Below are 16,632 nucleotides of genomic sequence, written 5' to 3' on the forward strand. Positions count from 1 at the left end.
CAATTTGCATTTTATTTTTATATTTAAATGATAATATTATGTAGTATATGTACATTATCCCTAACAAATCAATACACATTGGTTAAAATTGAAAAAAAAAAAAGAGCTCCGAAATCACTGTTTATCTAACTGGACTATTTCAAAATGTTAGTTTTTGACAATAAAACTTCCAACATTCTGTTTAAATTGCGAAGGATCACCGGAGTGTTTACTATTTTTACAGCAATTAAAGCCAGGAAATACTGTTGAAGATAAAAGAAAATCTGAATCTTTAACATTTTTCACATTAAATACATTGAGTTATAAATATTTCATGTTAATGTTTCTCTCCTCTTATGCTGAAAGTAAGGATTAAAAATAATCCTTAATTATAAAATTATGAATAAATCACATTAGGGTGGAATATTTAAAAGCTACATTAATTGACATCACTATTCAGTGCTTCAATATTCAATGCATTTTAAGAAGAAGAAATTAGAATATTTCTTCTATATATTCATTGTACGTGAACGAAGCCAATATCGGCTTTGACAATGTTAAAAGAAACTCATTAGTAATTAGAAGTAAACAATATATCCCTATTTTAATTCCGTGAACATAGCGTCGGAAGCATTTTTGAAAGAACAAATTTAAAAAAATTTTTGTACCTCCAAAAAAACATTGATTTATTTAATTAACTATACTCTCATCTTTACAACATGCATTAAGGTCCACAAAAAACGTTCTTGAAATAATTTTCTTTTCTTTATGGAATTTTTGCTGAACGAGATTGGGATAGTTTAAATTTTTTAACCTAAATACCAACACTTTTACCTATTTTAATTCCTATATAAGACGTAACACAAGATTACGCCAACTTTAAGTTAATTAATATAAATAAATAGGTCAATAAATGAATAAAAAATCAATACAACAAAAAAACTTCCGACGCCTATGATAGCGGACATTACGAGACGATATTTACAATCCGAAATATTGAAGGACATTTAACGGCGGACATTTGTGTGATCAGTGATTTTATTTATCGAGAAAAGACGGACTTTTCTTTGCGGCGGACATAATCTGACGATTTTTTCATTTCGGAAGAAAGGGACTTTTCTTGTCGGCGGACAATATTGCGTTTTGTTTTAGAAGGTATTTTGTAGCGGGGGACATAATATTACGATTTGTTTAGAAGGAATGTGGGCATTTTGTAGCGGCGGACATAGTTGACGATTTTCTTGAAAAAGAGGCGAACATTTCGTGGCGGCGGACATAGTGTGACGATTTTTCTGAAAAAGAGGCGGACATTTCGTGACGGCGGACATAACGTGACGATTTTTCTGAAAAAGAGGCGGACATTTCGTGACGGCGGACATAACGTGACGGCGGACAAAACGTGACTCAACAACTTTACATGTATTCTGTTTACCGTATAAATGGAAATTTTAGCGAGGATTTTATTTTGGCATTATTAGCGAGTGTGCTGAGATCGCTAAAATTGAATATCGCTAAAAATCAATGGGATTTAAAAAATAAAGTCCGCGTTTTCGTGAATGTTGCAGAATAACCTCCGAAGACGAGAAATGTTGTTTGAAATATAAAAGCCAAGGCGCTAGCCGAGGCTTTTATATTTCAAACAACATTTTGAGACCGAGGAGGTTATTCTGCAGCATTCACGACAACAAGGACGTTAATTCTATTCTTCCATGTATATATGGTACAAACGCTAAACTAAAGGTAATCGTTTGCTCTATAGAGAAACGAATTAGGTCACCATGTCTCGATTACGCTGTTTCATTTAACACCAAAGGCAAAATATGTTTGCTTACCTGTGTATAAAATGCAGACGATTTGAGCTTTCGTTACATTAAAAATCGCCTTTTTCATATTACAAATATGTTCATAATATGTATTGATAAGTTAAAATGAATATACAATTACAAATCATATTCATCTTTTACTGCTGAAATCACGTTGTTTAAGAATGTTTCAACTGCTGAGTTGCCAAGCGTTCATCAGCTGTGGATAGTTTGATGGGACTTTGAAAATGAAAATCCCGGCCGTGTCACAATAGACAATGACACGATAAAGACCCCCTTGCTCTATGGTCCTGAGTGTTGAGTAAATGACTAAATTTGAAACTCGTCACTGGTAGATGTTGACATTCAATATGGACGAAAAACAGCATGCATTCAATCAATCAATAGCACGTCCGTTCCAACTGTATTAGAAAATTGATATCCTATGGATTACAATCTAGTTTTCGCCGACTTATTTTCTTATTTTTTCTGAAAAGTTATTTTGTCGTACCTTCTATGGTAAGACATCAAGGGTCAGCATTCTACATATAATATCTTTTATGTAGCTCAAATTGGTGATCATGCTATGAATTTATATATTAATTGAAATTATTTGTAAATTGGATTTGTCTTTTTTCAAAAATAAGGTTAAAGTTTTTTTTGTTTGTTTGTTTGTTTTTTTTTTTTTTTTTTTGTTTTTTTTTTTTTTTTTTTTTTTTTCTTTTTTTTTTTTTTGTTTTTTTTTTTTTGGCCAAGTTTCTCTTTAATCACAAAATGAACAACAATTAAATGTTATACTCTAACTTTTTGTTGACAAATCAATATTTGGAAAAACGTTTTAAGATGAACTAAAAAGAGGGAGATTAAAGATTTCATCTATCCAGATCTATCATTATGTACTATTCAAAATCATTACATTTATTGGTCGCATTTTAGGTATAGGTGAGATTGCATTCAATTGTTTCAGTCAATTCAATTTTCAAGGTTCATTGCTATTGAATCCGATCAATAAAACACAGACAATGTTTATGTAGTTTCGTCTTGCAGACATTGTCTTTTCTGGGAGTATTGTCTAGCATAGTATTTTCATATTTCAAGAATGGGCACTTCAATATTTATAATGCGAAAATATGTCACATATGTTGGAATCTTAATAAGTATGGCTTTTATCTGCAGTCTTTCTGCACAAGATACAGAAAAGAAAATCCACTACGGTAAGAGAATATTGGATGCCTTAATTGACATCGTTCAGAAAGTCAGTTTTATAGAGTGTACAGAAGAATGTATCAGTAGAAGAAGATGTTTGTCAGTGAATTACTGGAGAAGTGTACTGTTATGTGAGATGAACAGTGTGGACACATCATCACATTTACTCTCAGATGAACCCAGGGCAGTGTTTGTTGACATATCAGTATGGGAACAGGTAAAATTACGTAATTTTACGTTACAACCGTCAATATTGAACTAAAATTTTAGCTGTGGATTCTCCAGTTAAGATCATGACTTGATTCTGTTACATTCCTTAGTGTAAATTCATTCATTCGTTCTCATTGAATATTATTTTCCTCAGTACATGTATAAGAATATGTACTATTAATCACGTATTATTCGTGAGAACTGTATTTTTTGCGTAATAACATGTAGTAAAATTTCAATTACGAGAATATAAAAGTATCCCTTATGATTATAAACAGGAGTAACAGCAATTCCTGAACATTATGTCTCGTTGATAAATATTTAATAATTATTTCGCGAAAATAAGATATCAAGACATATACGGTGATCTACAGAATGGTATTTCTATTTTTTACAAACAATCCTTCTTAAAGAGGATCGCTTCTTAGCTTTTGAAAAGAAGAATGACTTTAATTCTTCTTAATCTGACTCGTTTCTTTTCAAATTATATGTAGCAAGTAAAATTCATGCGTGTTAGGAAATCCTTCAAATAACTTTTTCTTTCCCTATCCCTTACTCAGGGTAAAATTATTGGATCATTAGGTAGGTCGAAAAAATTCCCGTATTCAAAATATTTGTTGACGAATTAAAAGGAATAAAATGAAAAAAAAATATCGTGTCCTGAAATGTAAAAAAAAATGTTTAAGTCGGGTCATTTGAAGACAATCGGTAGGGAGAGAAAAACCATTTTTAAAAAGATTGCCTTAGTTATTTAATACCAATTCAACCCACATTAATATCGACAACAGAAGCGGATGGTCTATTTGTAGTTGTATTAGAATGTGCACATGGGAAATTAAGGCGTTATTTTTTCGTGCTTCGATGAAATATTTCTTGATTAATTATAAACATAAAAGTTGCAAATGAAACCTTTTAAAAATTCTCTTTCTACCTTCTGCTAATGAATCTTATAATTTTTAGTTGCATTTAACTGCTAGGCGGGCATAAACCACAGAATGAAAACATATTGAGTTTCCAAATGAAAATTACGTTGCCTAAAAATTTTTTAAGAGATTGTTATTTTTGTTTTAAATACATTAATAATTACAGTTGCAAATGACACTATTCATGCCGTTTTAATTTTCTTGTTAGCACTGGAAATTAATGTATTAAAATGAGAATAGCCTTGAAATGAAATGTACCATGCTTGGTAATGTAATTTTTTAAAATTCTTTTTCTTTTGATTTTCTTTTTGCAAAAAATTCCATATAATGCTAAATTGCATTGAGATGTGTTTGTTGCCGATTTGATGCTTTGCACCAATAAATCTCGTTCTTGAGTTCTGGTTTCTTTTCAGGGGCTTGGCAGTCTCAACGCTTAACAGAACTCCCGATTACCATGTAATGTTTAAGGACATACGCAATGTAGTTTGGACCTTATTATCTTTTCCCCTGGAGTTGAAGAGTTCCAATACATGAAGGAATTATATGCTTTTTTAAGTGTCTATATCTATGCTATTGTACACTTCTTGTACACTTCTTCTAGAACAAGTTTTTAAAAATAAAACATGGATCCGGCGAATATATTTTCAGTAATTTTTGCAGATTTTTCATTGAATTGAACAAAATATTTCTCAAAACCTTTTGTAAATGCATATTGACTTTTTGTCTATGATCATCTAATGACACTCTAATCTTAAATGATGAATAACTTGAAAAATTATAAGTACGTAAGGTACGTTGCGTATGTCCTTAAGTGACATCTCCGATACCAATGAGTTATAACTTGTAATGCTCTCCAATGGCCTCTCTTTCTTATTGATTCTTTGTAAAACCAAAAAGTATGGTTTCCAAAAAGATGATATCTCTTGTTTTCTTTTTAATTTCTCAACATGAAACTGTACTGTGTAAAGCTACAAAAGAGCAGCCAGAATCAATCATTTGACCAGCCAAAAAGTCTTTGTTTCTTAGACGTTTTTGAATAACGCCTTTGACTTGATTGTTTCATTGCAGCATGTTGTGTTCATACAACTTTAAAACTATAGCAAAATAAATGTTCAAATCGTGATTGTATGTCCTTAATTTGATGTAGATTTGACGTATTTATAAAATTCAATTTCGATTTTTTTTTATTTAGACCCCTTTTCCCAGGGAGCGGTCCGCTTTTAATCAACTGTCATGTATTTATCTTCATCTTTGGCATAAATAACAGATGTACAGTGAAGGTCTATGAAAAAAAGCGTTATTTAATATGAGCATTAACACTAAATTAGTAATGTCTAAACATCATAATTATTTACCCTTTTTTTATTTTCTAAATATTTTAAGATAATTTTAACCATTCTGCTTAAATTCAGGAAAATGTCATTACTTTCGGATGATTTGACTGCTTATTAAGCTTTAAACTCCAGAGAGGTTAAAGGAAATAACTATGTGAAGTAATTTGAAACTATTTTTGTTGTCAGAAATTTGAATGTGATCATTCAAGATTTATTATTGTTAACACGTATGTTATTTTCATATCCATTATTGTTAATTTCTTGTCACATTTTACGTGTATAAGTTACAGGCATCTTATATCCGTAAATGCACAGAATCTGAACATCACAATATTTATGTCATTATGTTATTCCTAGTAGTTTGACATGTAATGATGCAAAACTTCTGAAAACAATAGCAGGGGTAAGGATTCTTCGTTTTTACTTTAAATTTTTAATGTAGTTTAAATTTATTGAAATTTTCAGATCTTGATTTTAAGTGCAAAAATGTTATTTCTTTGGCAATCCTGAGTATATGTCGCAATAGTTCAAAATATGAATGCTGCATACATGTTTATTTAATTACGAACACCACGGTATTTTAAAAATTATTTCTTTATTTATAAAAATCATAAATTATGAAATAATCGACATTAGTGTATGAGTTACGAAAACATGTCCGCTAATCCTGAAAAAACCTTGAGCAGTACCAACATATAATAATAAATAATAACTCACGACTTTTCTTGGATAAATTACTGAATCGAAAAAAAAATCATCCGAAACAATTGTCACATTGATTTTTAAAGCTATATTGATTTACCGGTATGCAAATGTGAGACTTTTTTTTTATTTTTAAGATTTTTCCATACTTTTGTAGCATTCTGTTGGAGGTTGCAGAAATCACAATTGTGCAATCAATATGAAGTGTGTACCTGGTCCTTTTGGTGCACATAGGTGTGAAATTGCAGGTAATTTAATACAAAAAGATACACACTCCTCCAAGGCACCTGATTCTGCCTCTGCTCTTTTATTAAAGGTCCTTGTTTGCCCTGTACGCGATTTGAAATGTTTTAAATTGGTTAACTTTGAGCTTAAATACTGTTCCTAATCTCCACATGAATATGTAAATATTGTTAGGCAAAAAGAAATAATACATGTAAAAGAACTTAAATTAATAAAAGGTTTTCGTGATTTTTTAATATGAGGTAGAAAACGTTTGAAAAATATCGCTTTAAGCAAATGTTCACGTTACAGAAATGAAAGTGACTTTATGTATATATTGATTGGCGTTATATATGTAAGACTCCAAACTGCGATAGTCGTGAACGTCAAAGCACAATGGTTTTGCCAAAGATGGAGTGCGTCAAAATCCTATTGCTCTTCAGGGACGCTTATACCCGATGATCAGGCCAAAGTCTGATGGCTTGTTTGAAATGCGAAATGCACTATAGGTAGATCGCGGGTTTACTGTCTGCCTGAAAACATAGGCTAAAATTTGTCAGCTAACTCTTCTCGTTTTAAATGTTTCTTTCTGATTTGTTTTTTAGATTTGTCTGCATGGTTAAAATGTGATCGTTATTCAAATACGCTAATGTTGATGAGAACAGGTGACACCATTTTAATGAAATATATAGTCAAATGCCCCTTTTCTGGCGGTATAAGAATTTAAAACCATGGTAATAACATTAAACCGAAGCTGATGAATTTTATATTACTCGATATAATAAACGTGACGTAAATGTACAACCGATCTTATAAAAAATATGTGTTTTCGCTCAATTTCTTGCAAAAATTTTGATTTTTACAATTTTCCATCAGGAGTATTGTATAAGGAACCACTGTCTAGTTAGGAGAGTATGCCAGGGCATCAACAATAGTGGGAAAGATGGGATAATTTGCATAACGAGCGTGTTTCCCACTATTGTTGATGTCCCTGGCATAATCTCCTAACTAGACAGTGATTCCTTATATTTCCATTTCATTGTGAAATAAAAATATAGATTTAGACTTAAAAATGTAGAGATAGATTTAAATTACACAAGGAATCCCATGCGGATTTCAATAGTCCTCGCCCACTGACGCCAGACACAATGAAGCCGCACGAGATTTACATGCATATTTGGCCTTTTTAGCGTCAAACACAGAGACAGATGCGCACGAGATTTTTATGCGTTTAAGGCCTTCTTAGCTCCTGACCTATCGACCTATCTAATTTACATTCCGGTAGAATTGTCAAGAAATCAACTCCAGTAACTTCCAAAAGGTAATCACAGAGAAAAAAAATAGAAATGGAAATATATTTTCATCACAACGTTATATTACTTTGCTGCGACTTCATAGCTTTCGTATACCTGCATGACTAAAAAAAAAAATGAATTCATCAACAATTCACTCAAAATAAAGCCTGCAATCCATGCAATCCATAAATTCAATTTCCCAGTATAATCATTGCCATAGTTTACCCACAGTGTGGCACAATTTCAATGTCAGGTGTTTTCTATTTCTCTAAATAAACTCAAGAGGGCGGAAAAATCATAACAAATGTCTATAAAGGTAAGAAAAATCACCTTATCGGATTTGGGAACATTTTCAAACATATATACATATATTTCTTGCATTATTTAAAGAGACACTGTGACGCACAAAAGGGGAAAATTTACAGATGTAGAATTTTTGCATGACCCGTGCAAATTTTGTTAAATTCCTAAAACTATTAAAATTACAGGTTTTATAACCTTTTTTGAGAAAAATAAAAGTAAAAATAGTTTCAGTATGCTTATAACAAAAATATTGCAAAATACCCTAGTACTTCTACCTCCCTATTGTACGCGTGCGCAGAAAAGTTGAATAAGATTCCATAGTGACCATTGTCTCAACTTTCCACGAATGAATCTATTAAGACAAGTATACCAAAATGTTTAATGTAATCTTTCTAAAAAGTTGTTAGAACATATTTCTCGTTTTTTCTTGCTCCAGTTGATTGTTGTTTAGAGGTAAAAGCTAAAAATAAAAGAGGCGTGACCTTGACATACATGAAGCAACGAAACGGTCGATACAACCTTTGTTTTTCCGGCACTTATACAGTGCAGTCTTTTCTTGCAATTTAATTGTCACATATAGTTATATACTTATAATATATTTTCATAACCATCAAACTTTGGAGTCACATCGCACTTTGGTGTCCAGCAGTTATAAATCTGATTTACATAATACTTGATTAGTCAATAAAAAACGAAGACTTGCTTTCAATTAACATGCTTAAATGACTAAAGAATTATTAGTTATTTAACCAGAACAGAAATGCACCTCTGAAAATATCACAGGTAGGTTCAGGTGCAATTGTAGAGTAAGCATTCCCTGTCGACTAGTCTCGCACACAATATTTCCTATAGAACTCTTTTGTGTAGATTTTGTATTACATGTAAGGAAAAAAACAATATGCAAAGTATTATTCTGTATCCAGTACAACTGTGTTAGTAGTGTTGAAGGTTGACCTCAATAAATTTTTTAAAAAAATTCTTGACACAATATTAAATCAGTTATCTGCATTCCTGAAAAGAGATCAGTGTTTTTTATTTTACTTTACAGATTGTGGACCTCTTCCTCGCTTTGAAAATGCAAAAGAAATAAAATCAAAAGGACAATTTCTTACAAGTGGTGTTGGTTCCCTTAGAATATTTCAATGCTATCCCTGGACTCATGAGAAAAAATATAGACAAAAAGTTATATGTCAATCAGACGGAAATTGGACACATTATCAAACCACTCCTTGCAGTATGTACAAATATTATAAGTAAAAACGTGTATTCAACAACGTACTTGTAAACAAGTTAACATCATAGTTTCTTTTTCTAGATTTTTTAAAACCAATTCTTAGAGTAGACATATCACAAATAAGTAATTCATCATTATTCAACACGACAGACATCTGAATTTTTTGTCTTCTATTTAATTTGCTCCTGTGAGTTTTTCATTTTTAATCTCCATATATAATATAATATATCAACAATCCTGCTTTAGGCGTTGTCACCTGTGTTACTGAAGTGACGTCGGTAGAGACTCTGAATATTGATAATAAAGAAATTGACGTACCATATATTTACTCTAAGGGACACAAATGGGTGGTAAGTCAATTAACTCTTAAGATCTTATATTATAAAAGGTCATCGAGCTTTTTAAGATTTCAAATTCTGATATCATAAGTAAGTATATTGACACGAAGAACGTATGATTTTAGCTTTACCTTGAAAATAATTTGTATGTTATTTTCTGGATCGAAGTTCAATGCTTCAGAAAGCATGACTTTTCATCTTTTACTTCAGTTTCATATTTAAAGAAAATCACAAGGCAAGATTTGTATTGAAAGCATACTCTTTTTGTATAAACTCTGAAACCCCTTTTCCTATTTATCAATTTGGATTTTTTCATCTTATGTACATTTTTCACGAAATAAAATTTCAGTCTTAACATTCAAAATAATAATTCATCAACAGAATTAGTTTGTATTAAACACTATATTTACACTTTTACTTTCATTAGGTGATACAAAGAAGGTGTTTTGATAACACAAACTTTTATAGAAGCTGGCCCGATTACAAAGATGGTTTCGGTAACTTCAAAGAAAAATCTGATTTTTGGATTGGTATGCCTGAATTGTGAAATAATATGATAAGATGTTTAATTAAATTTCAAGTTTTATCTATCTTAATACTCACGTTTTGAGATTATCTCCCTTGGTGCGCTCTTTCGTTGAGGAGGGAAGTTTCGTTGCCGCGTAAACAAACAGGTGGGACAGTGATTTATATTGGATATATTACAACTTCGATATACCGGTTTATCGTAACTACATATATAATTCTCAGGATGCACTCTTCAACTCAAGAATAACCAAATTATTGTAAAGGCGTCGTTTTTAAAGCAAACAAATCGGAACAAAAAAGATTATATCAGTGGAAGTGAAACTTTTCAGACGAAGGAGGAGATATATGGACCTCTAATAATTACAGTACACATGTATCTTATCATTGCACGTCGGTAATCTAAATGACACATTGATACTTTTCCTTATTGTTATTTAAAAAAAACCACTAACTTTTTAGAAAATGTTTGTACAATCAAGAAAATCTTTTACTTTTTATGAAGACCACGAACGTTTATTTCGTTTGTCAAGTACCCTATAATTGAAAGTAGATTTGTAAAATACATAGTTAAGCTTGATAAAATCATCAAATGCATCACTCCTTAACATCATTATCTTTCTATAACATTAAATAAATTTTTAAAGCCATCAATATCGTTCATTTATATATGCACGTTTGTATATAGAAACAACCTGTCCCACCTCTATGCTGAAATGGATATTTTTTATATATCTATATATATATATATATATATATATATATATATATATATGTATTATATATATATATATATATAAAGCCTATTTTAACTTTGATGTGAAGAATTATATAAAACAACTTACGCAATCATTTTCAATTCATTAATATCTCAGTTTAATTACTTTTAAAAATATATATATTAAATGGAAAACATGTACAATTCTGCAACAGGAAATGACGCAATACACATGTTGGCGAAAAATGGTTACAATTATATGAGAGTTGAGATGCTGAAGACAGACAACGAGCCATTAGAATCAGAATACAGTCATTTCTTTGTCGATGATGAAAGCACCGAATACAACTTAACCATTAGTGGATTCACGGGATTATATGGTGAGAATAATTACTATCATACATATATATATATATATATATATATATATATATATATATATATATATATATATATATATATATATATATATATATATATACATTTTATTATATAATTAATGGATATTCATCAACAACCAGGAAATGGTAAAATTGCGTAACATTAATCATTACGCATCATTTATTATTAATCATTTACAAATAAATAAAAAGATGGACTACAGATTAAATTGCAAGTCACGTAAGGTGCCTAAAGGGGTGAAAACATCCCCTGATAACCAGTTACACGTCCTGAAAACGCTTCAATGTAAGAGAATTATACAATTTCTTTTTTTTTTTTTACAATTGACTCTTTCTTTGGTGAATTTGTTTACTAATTAACCTTAAAATATATGCCCCATTCTCGGTACTGATTAGGTGTGAAGAACGAATTCTGTTTACTGTCTATTTTTGTACCATGCGTATCTCATTACATAATACCATGTTCAAATAAGGTTTTATGATGGTTTCTGATGTTTCTTTCAATTACATTATGTATTTAAGTGTATTTGGTATTGTCAATTTTACAAGGTGTTGACATATTGTGATTGCTTTGTCATTTCATTATTAATAAATGCTCATTCAGATACAGACTTGCTTTTTCATCATTTGCCATGTCAGGTTTCCATAAATATTAATATTGAATGAAAAGAAGCGGATTTTTACAGTTAAAAAGTAATGCATACATTTAAAAAAAGAAGATCCTATAATTGTTTTTATAGAGTCATTCGTGAGGAATTTGACACATTTAAAAAAAAAAGGAAATTCTTTTCAAAGTTCGCTAATATCGACCATGTTAACGCACTTTGAAAAAAATGTGTATAGCTTGATCGACATTCTTACAATTATTCGATATGAAAAATGATTTTTTTTTTTTGTGATAAGGTTACTTGAGGACCTGAAGTATTTAGGTTTCGATAAATGTTACAGGGAAATAGGACTTTTAGAAAAAAAAGAAAGATGATTGTTTAATTTATGATTTTTTTTTTTAAATTCTAGTCTGTAATACCTTCGGTAGCTGTAGGAAGGAAGGGGGATTGGGTGTGGCTAATAGTTAACTAAAAGTGAACTTATTTATTGAAAGTTTTCAACGTCATTCCAGTAATGTAAATACATATCCATGTATGGATATAACATTGGCATCGAAACCCAGCGAAGGGCAAGAGGAGGGATGCTGAGCCTCCGGTTTTTTTTTTTTCGAAGATATACATCATATAGGCATTGAAAGTGCGGCTTGTCCCTTTTTAAGTTTATCTATCCTATTTATTGGCTTTGAAATATAAAGAGCTGGGCCGAGAGACTCTCTACCTGTCAAATCCACTACACGGGAGTAAATCAATACAAATCATAATTTTTCGAAAGATAAATAACAGATCAAGGCATTCTATTACTAAAAATCCAGAATTTTTGTTTTAAACATTTTTTTTTCTTCAAAGTGCGTTAAGTGTTTTAATGGGAAAATATAGAGATGTAAACTCTTGACGCACTATGAAAAACAAATTGAGTTTATTCCAGTTTTAAGGAGGCTGGGGGTCAACAACTTAATCACAAATTAACCACCAGATTTAACTTATTTTTTTAGATACAGTATCTTAAGCTGTCAATTATCATTTGGCAAAGAAAAAAATTATACATTTAGTTTAAAAATTTGATCATTTTTGTATATCTTTATATGGAGCTCTTCAATGGAGATTGAAATGGTCTAAAAATGGCTGCCATCCCCAGCCTCTTTAACGCCCTTTGAGTGTTGATTTTATCCCAATTTTAACGCACTTTGAATTTTGTTTTCAAAATGTGTAAATTTTTAAAGTGCGTTGCCACACTGCATGACGTTACGTTTTTTAAATGAACGAACAAGCAACTTATAACTTCCTTGCTGCATGTACCCCTCCCCTGCATTTAAAACATTTAAAACGTTTTGAAATATTTTAATTTGTAGTAGACTTGGTTTACATTTTTTTCTGCTCATATACACAGCTTCAGTCAATAGTTAGAACCATTGTTTTCAATGAGTTTTTTTTATATAAATTGATGGTGAAGTCTCAATACTGCTGGTGCTAGCTCACTGGACCTCCATTGAATGCTGTGGAGTCATCATTGTTCGTTGGGAACTAATATTCGTGGCTTTCGTGGGAAACCCTCAGCCACAAATTTTCATCCCCCACGAACGTATACACAACAACTGTAAACCAACTTTTAATCGCGACGACTTTATTTCGCGATTTACCGAAATTAAACTAGTTCGCGACGATTAATTTTCGCTATCAAGCCTTTTTATCAGTTGTTGAAAGACAAAGAGACTTTCAGGACTGGTTCGCGGCGAGAAATATTTGCGATGCGAATAAAAGTTTGTTTACAGTATTTGTTTAATTATTCATTAAAAAGTTTTTGGCTACCCACATACATTGACCCCTACCAATAAATGTTTCCACAGCATGGCTTCCGATTCAGTGAATATATACTGTTATGAATCGTTCGCTTTTGTTCCAATTATTTAATGGTTATTTTAAGATTATACCTGTTATAATAAATTTGCATACAAAGTCCTTAAAACGAGATCATAAAATCTACTAAATCCTAATATAAAAAGACTCTTTTTTTAATTTTCTCTGAATCAGTCAATCCGTCAAAAGCCTTCCGAAGTTTGAAAATATATCATATTTTGAGCATGCTCTTGATTATCGAATAAGTTGGGAGATGTAAACAACGTACGACAGTGGTTGGGGAATCTTTACTCCTTAAAGAGTTGACTATGGAAAAGCTCTTTGTATCTCTTTTATTTACAGCTTAGTTGTTAGTGCAGTGGTTAGAGCTTCTGCTCTCATGTCGCGAATTAAGGAGTTGACCTACTGCGTGACGTGGAGATCGGTCTTTTGGAAGAGACCGAATAAACCGAAGTCCCGTGTGTCAGTAGGTGCTGGCACGAAATATACTGTATATAACTCCTAAGATGCTAAATTGCCCTGAGTGTCGAGTAAATGACATAATTTTCAGCTCTCCACAGGCAAGTGGTACATGTAACATCTCCATGGGAATGAACAATTCTCGAAAGGGACATTAATCAATATACAGTAAATCGATCTAAATTCCAATGGAACACCTACGAAGAAACTAAAAGTTGTCCTGCTCTCAAGTCCAAGAAAATATTTTGTTAGACCGAGCATTTTGATCCATCTTTTACATGATTAAGCAGATCACGGAAGCATAGTGGAAGAGGGTTAGCTTCGTGATCAGGAGGCCTGGATTCTTGTTTACGGCGCTGTGTCAAACCTTAAAAGTAAACATAGGTACTGACTGTTCTCTTGCCAAGCCCTCGGTACTAGAACTAAAGTCACGGGTCTTTCGGATACGACCATAAAGATGTACGTCCCATGTCACGTTGAACGCTGGCACGATAAAGAACCCTCACTGCTAAGTGGCCCTCAGTGTGGAGTATAGGTTTAAATTTGAAGTTCTTCACCGGCATACGATGGCGTCTCTGTATGAGCAAGAGTGAAAAAATCTCGAATGGGACGTTAAACAATATACAATGAATCAACATGTTTAAGAAAGATTTTTATGAAATATACTTTACTATGCACTATGCTTTAATGCTGTGTACAAATTTACCTCCTTCATAAAAATTGAGACATGAGAATAAAAACGATGCTTTTTATACAACTTTTTTTTTGTTGGGGGTGTACATTTTGTAATTTTACTTAGTAGAGTACAGTTATAGCTTGGTTTATTAATCCTATTTGTAACACATATTTCATAAATCTTTTAGATTAATATACACTCTACATTAATTTATAATTTCCTGAGAATGGTCTATGACTTTAGTATAAATATTGAGTTAAAAATATTCAAAGAAAATGAAACAATCATGCAATATCAATTTTGACAGTTTTTTTCTTCCTCTTTTTTTAATAAAATTGTACATGTACGTCTATATTATAGATAAAAAAATTGATATTTTAGATTGTATGACAAACAAGATTCATAACGCAGCAGATGCAAATGGAATGAAATTCACAACATTTGATGTAGACAACGATCAATGGAACAGGAACTGTGCTGATCATTGTCAATCAGGATGGTGGTTCCATTCTTGTACTTGTGGAAATCTTAATGGACTGTTTGGAAGTGAGAAAACAGCTTCTGTGATGCGTTGGATGTGTGCAGATGAGTGGATATGTCCCCTCAAAGCCACCAGAATCCTGCTCCACAGAAATAAAATTACATAAAACATGTTCTCTGCGTACTATTGGTTTGTACAAAGTATTAGAAAATACTGAAAATGAATCGTTACCTAAATGATTCGCTGTTTTACTGGATATATTAACGAGGTTGACTCTTGAGCTTTTGCGCAGATATTTATCTTAACCTATAAGTCAAAAAATTGTACAGATTAGTTTAATTCTTACGATAAATCTGGATTGTATAATTGAAATAATTTAACTATATTCAGTTTAAACGCCATGATTAAATTGTATACCAAAAGCATTACGTGAGAAACTATATTTTATTGCGGAAGGTTATTTTAAAAAATGCTCCTTTTGTTCTCTTTCTTAATATTTATAGTATGTCAATTTTGGATTCCCACATGTATTTTCCATGCACCCAGCCCACAGAATTATTTTGTGCAATGACTGTTTTATACTGGTCCTAAAGTATCTATTAAATAACCAGTCATGAATTCTATCATCTTATTTAATAAATAAAGCAAATATATTGTGAAAATGAAGAACAACTTAGCCCCAATTTAAGCTTAAAATAAGCACTATTTTAGTTATATCTTATCCACTTTGTTTTGACTTTTTGGTAAAGCTATGTTAAAAAATTCTAGAAATATACTTGATAAGATATTCCCATTACTTTTGAAGGCAGAATCGAGCCTCTTTAATCTTCCTTATTTTCATCTTCTACAAAGTAAAATATGTTTAGGCACTTTTTATGAAAATTAACAGAAAAGATTTATTAATATCAAAATAAATGGTAAATTATATTAACAGGTAACTTTGATAACAATTTTTTTTAGGTTTTGTTGTCTTTTTTCACATTTCACAAACTACAGCAAGAAGCATCAATCATTCTTTGTTTATGACCAGGGAGATGAAAAGTGAATTTTCTTTTAATTATTTTAAACCCTAGCTAGTTATGCATTTTAACACCATTTTTTACAAATTCTCATAAAGATTCAAAGAAAACAATATAAGCTAACTAAGATTATATAATCTTAATCTATTGAAAAAATCATTCTTAATTGGGTGAACCACTGATTTTGCAAGAACGAGAAGAGTTTTCAGTATTTTGCTGAAAGCTGTAATTTTTCCTCATTGCATGGAATTCAGTTCATTCCAAAATCCGACCTTTGATACTAAGACATACTTTTCAAAAGACAGAATGCATGCAAATTATTTGATCCTACGCCTTTAATACT

General features: G+C 31.2%; 1 protein-coding gene across 1 annotated transcript; it reads left to right on the forward strand.

Annotated features, from left to right (window-relative positions):
* The first annotated feature begins 10,987 nt into the window (after positions 1 to 10,987).
* On the forward strand, positions 10,988 to 15,436 carry LOC134250071 (fibrinogen-like protein 1). Its single transcript, XM_062732425.1, has 2 exons — positions 10,988 to 11,171; positions 15,171 to 15,436. The coding sequence occupies exons 1-2, from the start codon at positions 10,988 to 10,990 to the stop codon at positions 15,434 to 15,436; spliced, it is 450 nt and encodes a 149-aa protein (XP_062588409.1).
* The last annotated feature ends 1,196 nt before the right edge of the window (positions 15,437 to 16,632 follow it).

The sequence above is a fragment of the Saccostrea cucullata genome, unplaced genomic scaffold, assembly GCF_032062105.1.
Source record: "Saccostrea cucullata isolate Sc308-1 unplaced genomic scaffold, CSIRO_AGI_Scuc_v1 ctg15125, whole genome shotgun sequence".
NCBI lineage: Eukaryota > Metazoa > Mollusca > Bivalvia > Ostreida > Ostreidae > Saccostrea > Saccostrea cuccullata.